Source organism: Natator depressus, chromosome 5 (assembly GCF_965152275.1).
Source record: "Natator depressus isolate rNatDep1 chromosome 5, rNatDep2.hap1, whole genome shotgun sequence".
In the NCBI taxonomy this organism is placed as follows: domain Eukaryota; kingdom Metazoa; phylum Chordata; order Testudines; family Cheloniidae; genus Natator; species Natator depressus.
In genome coordinates, this window is record NC_134238.1 from 70,107,793 (window position 1) to 70,117,723 (window position 9,931).

General features: G+C 49.8%; 1 protein-coding gene across 3 annotated transcripts in view; it reads right to left on the minus strand.

Moving 5' to 3' along the window:
* The window catches only part of EPB41L4A (erythrocyte membrane protein band 4.1 like 4A), a 209,880-nt gene extending 205,816 nt beyond the window's left edge, over positions 1-4,064 (minus strand). The window contains exons 1-2 of one of the 3 annotated variants that reach the window (XM_074952947.1): positions 3,790-4,064; positions 2,601-3,005 (exon numbers count right to left, since the gene is read on the minus strand). In XM_074952947.1, the coding sequence (XP_074809048.1) occupies positions 2,601-2,699 (99 nt within the window). In that variant the 5' untranslated portion in view covers positions 2,700-3,005; positions 3,790-4,064. Of the gene's footprint in view, positions 1-2,600; positions 3,016-3,318; positions 3,361-3,789 lie in introns of those variants that run through there. The other 2 variants (XM_074952949.1, XM_074952948.1) reach the window with 2 other exon arrangements.
* Positions 4,065-9,931: the final 5,867 nt, after the last annotated feature.

The following is a 9,931-nucleotide window of genomic DNA, read 5'->3' on the forward strand; positions in this document are numbered from 1 at the left end:
ATTGATCTAGATCAGTGGTTTTCAACCAGGGGTCCACACTATGTCTAGGATTTCCAAAGGAGTTCATACCTTAAAATTTTGTAGGCATCCACAAATGAAAAAAGGTTGAAAACCACTGGCCTAGATCAGGGGTTCTCAAACTTCATTGTACCACGACCTCTTCTGACAACAGAAATTACTTCACTCCAGGAGTGGGGACCGAAGCCTGAGCCCGTCCGAGCCCCACCGCTCTGGGCAGGGGGGCCAAAGCTGACGTTCAAGGGCTTCAGCCCCACGTACGGGGCCTGCAACCTGAGCCCTGCCACCCAGGGCTGAAGCCCTCAGGCTTTGGCTGCGGCCCTGGGCCCCAGCAAGTCTAAGCCAGCCCTGGCGACGCCATTCAAAAGGAGTCACGACCACAGTTTGAGAATCGCTGGTCTAGATAATACTTAGTTCCGCCCAGTGCAAGGGACTGGACTAGATGATCTATCGAGGTCCCTTCCAGTCCCACATTTCTATGATTATGGAACAGCGTTCCAATAGGAGTAATGGGGGAAAACAACCTAATTAGTTTTAGGGTGGATCTTGATAAATCTATGAATGGGATTATATGATGGAGTTGCCTGTGATAGCAAGGGACTGGATTTGATGACCCAACAGGTCGCTTCCAGTCCTGTATTCTATGCCCTCTCTCTGTAGGATGCTCCTTTTATATCTCCGAGTCTCTGTGTTTACGAGCAACCAAATATGTAAATTTAACATAAATTATAATATATATCAAGATTTTCAAAACTACATGCCTACATTTAGATTTTTAATTCCATATTTGAACACTGAAGTCAAATGTCACTGGAAGTTGCTTGGTATTCAACTACCTATGGATTTATTAGTCTAATTTCATGCACCCAGTTTTGAAAATCTTGGTAATAAATCCCTATGTAATTATAGGTGGAGCTGGTAGAGTTGCCTTTGCTTAAGGTTACCCAATATACTTCCTTGCCCTTGTGTCCCACCCTGATCCAAAGTGGTGGGACCTGCTGCCGCATGAGGAGAGGGATGAACCCCACTGGGCCAACCTGTACTCCATTCTGGTCCCCAGGGCCCATGGATACCAGTTGGTGGCTCACTCATGGAGCCGCGAGCACAGGTGTGTACCTGGTGCAGTTCACAAACTCCCCCGACACCTCTTCTTTCTGGAGTGAGAGGGAGACCCTGATGTACATCTATGTAGAGTGCATCAGCCCTCTTCTGGCTCCTCCAGAACTTTTCATTGAGGTTCTGGCAGCACTTTTCCCCTGTATCTCCTCATTTACACACATCCCATCAGTTGCCCCACAAAGTCACAGGACCTCCTCATCAACCTCCTCCTGACACCATCCTACATGGCCATCCATCACTCCAGGATGATGAAGCTGCATCAGGGGCTAGGGGGAGTGCTCTGAGACTGTGGAGTCTCTTTCCATTCCCTTGTTAAGTCATGCCTCCAAGCAAAGTTACTCTGGATGGTGCCCACTGACTCCTTAGACAGGCTTAGAGGAGTCATGGGCTCTGTCAGGGGTTCTCTGCTTGGTGTCCCTTTCCAGTTCCCTGATATTTAACTTCTTACCTCCATCCCATCCCTGATTTTTTCATTTCTTGTCCCTAGAATTTGTTTGTGGCCTGGGTTTAATGGCAGTGCAGAGCCTTTAGCTTCGGGAGGGTTTAGGTTCACCATCTCCCAACAACCACAACAGGCACACACACCTTTCAGCTGGATTCCCAATTTTTAACATTTAACCTTCACTCCAGTGTCTGTTTTTTCATGTATTGTCCCCAGTATTCAATTGGCAGCCTGAGTCCAATGGCTCCTCCCACTTGGTGGAGGGGATGGGCATCCAGCAGGCCTAGACCCCACATGCCCTCGTCCCCACAAATAGCATACACCTTTCCGCTTCTGCAGCAACTGAGGCAAGGATCTTACAGACTCATTCACCACACAACCCTCATTAATTCCCAAAGTACCAACTATACATTGAATAAGGCACTGTGGAAAAAATAGTATATGGTCATAGTTAAACATTGTATCATAGTGCACATGCACAAGGGGACAAATTAAGGTTGCAAAGGCGGTCTTAATTCTGGTATTTCCTAACTCTTGAGCAATGGACTTTGAGCTCTTGGTTTTTTTATGTAATAAATATCTAATACACAATGTCATGAGTGCTTCAGAACAGCTGGAAGCTGTTCAAACAAGTGTATGCCATAAAATAACCCATTTAGCCTTAGGAAATTAACTCTAGCAAATCTTTTAGAAGGCCACACATCATTAACACATGTTTTTGTGGTGAATTTCTGTCAATGGAGTAACTGAGAATTAAAGTTATGGAATGATTTTCACCTTTTGGGGCTTTTTAAAAAGTATTCACTATTCAAACTTCTTTTCAGTTAACCAAATGTTAATTAAAGTACATAACCTCTCCATTTCACAGTAATTAGCAGTGAGCATGTTTAGATAACCACTCTCTGAACAGCACGTTCCGGGCAGGATTTACCTCCTACTGCTGGGCTTTAGACAAAGCATTTCAAACATTATTGACAAGTGCCTGGGTAACCCTAATGAAAACAACACAGCCTGTGCTTACCTTTATCCCCTGCTGCTGGGTGGTTAGGGTCAACTTGGATTCATCCAGAAGCAAAACTTCACAATAAAATTCCTCCGGGACAGCACAGAAACAACCCATCACTGCTTTGATGTCTGGCTGAAACGGGAACGAGAGATAAAGGCGACTCCAAGCTCCAGAAGGGGGAGAAGCTGCGCGTTTAATTAATGCCACCGCTAATGAACAAGAAATGTATTCAGCTCAGCAGTCCCAATGCAATACAACGATCCCAGGAGATGCAGGCGTGCAGGTACTTCTTGGATCTTGGAAAGCTGAGTATCCAGTTGCTATAAAGATGGTGAGCTAAACACTAAACAACAACTCCTCCCTGGGCATCCTGCAAAAGTCTTCAGCAAGGCCGGGGAGTTGGAAGCTCCTTCCGCTGCCCTGTGGGAAAGAAAAATCACGTCGCAATGGGCCAGGAGAGCGCAGTCCCTACCCAGGTCCCACCTGCCAACGTACAGCAGAGGGTCAGTCTCCGCCCTGTTCTTTAAACCCCTGTGCACATGGGCTGTGTTAGCACCCACTGTGCTCCGTGCCTGTTCTCACCGTGTCTCCGGGTTAATCATTTGCCACTTTCCCACTCCCACCCCATTTCGGAGGCTGCTCTTTTGTCCAGAACGAGAGCACAGCAAGGCAGGGGAGAGCCACAGACCCACCCCCGCCTTACAGGGGAGGCAGAGACAAGGGGGCGAGTTACCTAGGCGGAAAGGAGAGCCGCGGGCTGGCAGCGCATGTCGCGGGGCCATGTGCAGAAGTACCCCGCTTCTCCGCCCGGCCCAGCCGCTTCTCCTCGCCTTCCTGCCCCTCCTCCTACTGAGCAGAGCGGAGCGCGCCCCTGCGGCGCCACCGCGCTGCTGCTGCTCCCCCGCGCCCTGGGCGCCGCACGTGCGGGCTCGCTGCCGCTAGGATGGGCGGCGGGGGCTTCGGGGCGCCCTTCGCGCAGCAGCTCTGTCCTTAGAGCTCCCTCAGCCCGCCCCCCCTGCGAACTCCCCAGGGCCAGAGAGCGCCTCACACGCCGGGCGGGCGCGGGGCTGGGACCAGACGGGGCGCGGCTCCACCTGCCCCCAGCAGCTGCCCGCACGCGGATTCCGAAAAGCCCAAGTGGCGCAGGAAGGGCCGGGGGGCGCCGCGGCCGCCTCTGCCCGCGCCTGCCGGGGCGGTGACTTGCCCTGCTCTCCTCGGCTCCCGTCCCAACAGCAGCATGTCCCGGTGGCTGGAGCCGCCGCCGCCTCAGCCCTCCAGCAGCATCGCGGGGGCTGCCGCCAGGGAGCAACGAGCGCGCAGCCACGTTGTGGCCGGACCTGCGGCTCTCCCGGGCCGGCCCCTGGCCGCAGCTCAGCTGTGTTCGTCTCCAGGGGCGATGGTGGCGGCCGGGGCCGGCAAGGCAGCAGGGCGGCTGCTCCAGCTCCTGCGCTACGGGCGCAGCTTCTCCTCCCTCCGCCCGGCTGCTCCGGTCGCCTGTCCCGGCCCTAGCAGCGCCAGGCGCTGAGGCAGCAGTGACCCCTGCTGGGCCAGCGCCTGACGCGCCGGGCTCCCGGGGCTGCCGCCGCCGGCCCGCGTGCAGGTGCAGCAGAGCTAGCCCGGCCCCTGCCTGCGGGCAACGCGCACCGGGACAGCACTCGGGCTGCAATTGCACAGCTGGTCCGCAGCGGCTTTGCAAAACCAGCCCGAGGGATGGTCCTTTGGGGCCGTGAGGAGGGACCCTAGATTGCCTCCGTCCTGGGTAAATCGGTAGTGGACGGGGCAGGGTGGGTTTAACCTCGCAAAACTTCCACAGGGTTCAGATCCCAGTGTTGGTGCGGTTGGAGGGGGGTGAATAAAAGCTACCCGTTTGAGCCCGTCTTGCCTGGGGCTATCATGGAGCTCCGGGGTTTCTACTGATTGATGAATATGAAATACAAGATAAAAATACAGCTCCTGCCACATGGCACTGCCTGGAGGAGTTTGGTTTTAAAGGTAGTTCTGTCAGGTGGAAGTGATTGCTAGGTACTGTCCTTTAGGTCAAAAGATTTTCATATTGAAGAAGCATGAGCAGATAGAAATCACATGAGGTGATTGTGGCCTTATGGAGGAGGTTTCTCAGTTGACAAACTATACTAGTTAAGATCCATACCATGCAGGAGGAGGATGGTCCAGTAGTAAGGATGCTAGCCTGGGTTTGGGAGAACTAAGTGCCATTCCCTGCTTTACAACAAATTTCCTGTGTGACCTTGGGCAGAGCCCAATCTAGGTACAGTCAAGCTTAGGCAGCTGCCTAGGGCAGCAAATTTTGGAACTTTCCCATCTATTTCCATGGGCAGTGGTGGTGCTGGGGGATGAGGCTGACAGGGCTGCCCATGCGAGAGGGTTGCCACCAGCTGGGGCTCTGGGAAGCAGGAAGCAGCCCTCAGCCAGGCTACTGTGGAAGCACTCCTGCCTCTGGCATGGGTAAGATCACAGCCATGACTCAGGCACTGAGCAGCTCAGGGCTCCTCCTCGTGGCTCCTCCTCACTGGCTGCCAGGGCTTTGGCTACAAGCAGAGCTACCCACCTGGCTTCATCTCCACACCGGGCCTGTACCTGCTGCTCTGTGCCCAGCCCCCAGGGACCCTGCTGCTGCCCCAGTCACTTGTCCCCACTCTAGATTCACACTGTGGCTGCTGCATGCTATGTTCTCAACTGCAGGAACATCCAAAAAAGGGGGGGCACTTGGGTTGCGGGAGTTGCTGGGTGCAGATTGTGGGGGGCTAGGCTGAGGCTGTGGAGCACAAGAGGCCAGGCAGAAGGGATGAGATGGGGGTGTGGAGTTCAGGGGGATGCCCATGTCTGGTTGTGGTTGAGCTGAGCAGCTGGTTCTAGTGGTGGAGGAGGCTGGTGTAGGTTTGCAGGTCCCTGCCCTGAACTTCTAAGGAGATGGGATGGGGTGACACATTGAATTTGTGCCTAGGGCAGCAGATTGTCTTAAGCAGCCTCTGCTCTGCTTGGGCAAGTCAGTGAGTATCAGTTCCCCACCTGTAAGAAGAATAGTACTTCACAGGAGTGTTGTGAGGATAAAAATGGTGAGAGATCCAGATACTATATGGTACCACAGCCCATGTAAGCTAGACAGAGTGCTACATATCATCATTAACTCAGTGTATTATTTTCAGTTACCAGAAACCTTTTGAATACATTATAAACACTGAAGACATTAAAAAGCTGAAGCAAACTGAGAACATTCCCAAATTTTGCTGTCCCTGGACTAGACATTCCAAATCATGTAACCTGGATGAGTTATTTTCTTACATCGGTGGGGCAGCAACAATTTCTTTCGGGTCCATATAAATCACACAGTCCACTCCAGGTGGTATATTCTGGTAATGGACAGTTTTCCAGGACAGGAATGTCTGGTTCCTGTCCATTCTGCTCAGTCTATCTATCTCTAGGTATTTACATGAGGCTCATCTCCCTCCTATCAGATCACCTAAGGGCTAGTTTTAATCACTGTATATGTATTTATTCTCATATCAGCCATCAATGATTAATGAGCAAGCAGGGTGGTTCAGTGAACTAAGTATTAGGTTTGAAACCCTTGAAGTGTAACTCTGACGACTCATTTCCAGGTCACAACCCACCTGCTGAGAAGTCCTAAACTCACTAATAACAGGTTCTGCATTGGCTGATATTTTAAAAAGAACCTTAAGTTATCCATCTTCACATTTTCAAAATCACTAGAAAACTGAGCCCCTTTTTATTCCACAAGAAAAAAATGGTGTAAATTCATTATTACTACATCACGTGTATTTTTGACTTTTTCTTGCCTTTGGATGGACTTTGCTTTGGACTAGCATTTCTTTTGCTGTGTATGATGCAAGGAGAAGAGAGGGAAAATGCAGTGGTTTTTTGTTTCCTGCCCATCTTCCCAGCTACCAGACTATCTAAAATACTTTATTTTTCTAATTTCAATTTTTTGTCCTGGAATTTAAATCTCTTATGAAAGGTTAGAGATGAAATCTACATTCAAATGTTTTTTTTTTTTTGAGACGGTTGGCTGAAAAAATACTGTCAAAGCAAAAAAAACAACAACAAAAAACCCAACCCTTAAAGCCTACTCTAAAAACACAGGCTCCTACCAGTTCAGCTAAAAAGAATCTCCATGAATTTCCTTAGTTTTATGGGTTACATCCTTGGTAGGTCAGCAACCAGAGAGTGACTGTCACAGACTGGCTGGCTGTTTAAGGTAAATTGGATTCAGCCTAGTCTGTGACCAGAGACTTACCTGCCAGCGGAGTGTGTTGGAGATCTAATTATAATGACTGATCCAGCTGCAGGGGATCAGAGAGGACTTATTCAGAGCTGTGAGTGCAGTCTAGAAGAGGTGACCCAGGAGAGAGACGTAAGGGGAGTTCCTTTTCTGGGAAGGACCTAGTGATATCAAGCTGGAAGAACTGCTCCCCCCCCCCCCCCAGGAGCAGGTTACTCTCCTGTGAAGGAGACCCTGCAATTGGGTCTGTAGGATGTAAGGAGATTCCTGAGGGAAGCTGCTAAGGCTACTGTATAGGGGAGGCAATAGGGAAAACCTGCTAGGAATAAGCAAGGTAGGAGAAACTCTGCAGGAGCAAAACAGGAGAGGAGTTCAGTGTAGCCTAAGAGGGGTGGAAGAATTATTAGTTTGGCTATTTATTTATACTTACATTTGGATGTTTGTTACTCTGGAAGGGGATGGAATTTGTAAGTGACCTGGCTGGAGGGCATGGCTACAGAAGACACAATAGGGACAGGCTATAATGGGTATCAAGGAAGGGCTCGGGAGGGAGCACGAGATGTAAAGCCCCTTGCAATGCCATGACTTGCTGCCAGGGAGTGTTATGGGAGGGAGAAACTACTTACTGTAACATAGTCAACTACTTAAGTACATCTAATATTCCATCCAGGAGAAGAAAGCATTCTACACATATACTATAACTTTCCTCGCTCAGGCAAAGCTCTTCCTCAAACAGCTGGGCTTTACAGGAGTTCCTGTGTAACATTTGGTCACCAGTTGTAATAACTTAATGATTGCACAGATTTGACACTTGCAATTTCAGGTGTTCTGTACTAACTACTGGATCAAACTACTAAAGGGAGTGGTGGATTCACCCTCTCTTGGAGTCTTCAAGTCAAGCCTAGATGCCTTCCTGGAAGATGTGCTTTAGTCAAACAAGTTATTGGGCTCAGTACTGGAGTAAGTGGATGAAGAGTAATGGCCTGTGATGTTCAGGAGGTTAGACTAGATGATTAATTGGTCCTTTCTGGCCTTAAAATCTATGAATCTATGCATACCATATAAACTTCACAGTTGTCAGAAGACAGAATTTCTTTTGCACAGACACAGGCTCTTAACATTTAATCTAATCAAGAACTTCCATTACCTGTAGCAGTATCAGGATTTATAGTCTCTTTATGGGTGCACTAGAGGGTGAGGTAATCTCTAGAATTTAAACAGGAATCCAGGACTGACATTTTCATCAATACAGGGAAATGCAATAGGCAATGCATTGCAATATCAACATCCTATTTTTATTTTTCAGTTCTACCTCTCACAATACTTTAATATCAGCACTTTAAGTACATATAATAAGTTTCACTTTTAAGTATTAAGCAACCTGTATCTGTAGGAAATTAGGCCTGGTATTTTGTCCCTTTAACCAGTACAAGTGCACATGTTGTTAGAAATGTTTTGAAAAACTAGTAATAGTGAAAAATGTGCCCTAACAGAGTTTCAATTACTTGTGACCTGAAAATATTATGATAATTATAAATAAAAGGTTCTCCAGTCTAAAAAGCCCACAAGAAAATCATCAAACCAACAATCTCAGAATAGGAGCCAAAGGGAAGACTGAAATAGGAATGAAAATAAAACATTCTGCAACATTTTACACTATTACAGAAAATCTTTGGAAAGTTATCTATTACTGCACTAATCCTATGGCTGAAAGGACCACTTTGTGCCTCCATAATAATTTTTATATTGTTGTGGTCAAATTAAATGAATAGTCTGTTGTGAATATGAATATAGTTCCTCAATTCAAATATGGTATGTCAGTAGAAACACTTCCTCCAGACTAGGGGGATCCAAGTTTCACAGGTTTGAAGGTTGCTTTACCCTATGTCCCCTTAGTGAAGGATATCTAAAATGTCTTTTTGCTCCCCTTATATTACCCAAAGTCCATTGTCTCTGTAGCAAGAGCCAGGATCAGGCTGCCAACTTTCTAACCAAACACCCTAGCCCTGCCCCTTCCTGAGGCCCCACCCCCCTGCTCACTACATTTTCCCCTCCCTCTGTGGCTCGCTTTCCCCCATGTTCACTCACGTTCACTGTGCTGGGGCAGGGGATTGGGGTGCAGGAGTGGGTGAGGGCTCTAATGGGGGGGGCTCCAGGATGGGGCCAGAAATGAGGGGTTTGGAGTGCGGGAGGGTGCTCTGCTGCGGTGGGGAGTTGGGGTGTGGGAGGGGGTGAAGGCTCTGGCTGGGGGTGTGGGCTCTGGGGTGAGGCTGGGGATGAGAGGTTTGGGGTACAGGAGGGGGCTCCAGGCAGGGGGTGGGAACAAGGGATTCAAAGTGTGGGAGGGAGCTGTGGGTTGAGGCAAGGTGCAGGAGTACGTACAGGCTCTGGGTTGGGGATGTGGGCTCTGTGGTAGGGCTGGAAATGAGGAGTTTGGGGTGAAGGAGAGGGCTATGGGTTTGGGGGGGCCTCAGGGCTGGGGCAGGAGGTTGGGGCTCAGAGTTGGGGCATGGGCTTACCTTGGGCAGCTCCCAGTCAGTTGCGCTAAGGCAGACTCCCTGCCTGTCCTGGCTCCATACTGCATCCCAGAAGAAACCAGCAGTTCTGGTTTCCTAGGCAGGGGGCCCAAGAGGCTCTATGCACTGCTCTTGCCTGCAGGCACCACCACCCCAGCTCCCATTGGCCATGGTTCCCGGCCAGTGGGAGTGCAGAGCCGGTGCTTGGGGCAGAGGCAGCACGTGGAGCCCTGTGGCCTGCCCGCCTAGGAACCAAACCTGCTGGCTGCTTCCAGGGTGCAGCGCGGTGCCAGGACAGGTAGGGAGCCTGCGTTAGCCCTGCAGCTCCACCGACCGGACTTTTAATGGCGTGGTCGGCAGTGCTGACTGGAGCTGCCAGGGTCCCTTTTCAACTGGGCATTTTGGTAAAAAACCAGATACCTGGCAGCCCTAAGCAGGAGGACTTTCTGGGGTGCAGACTCTGTCCCTCAGTGTGCTCACCAAACTGCCACTTGTTAGCTTGATTGTTCTGTTTACCTTATATGTAAACATATTTTCATTGTCCTCTGTCTTACAAAGCTTGACCCAGACAG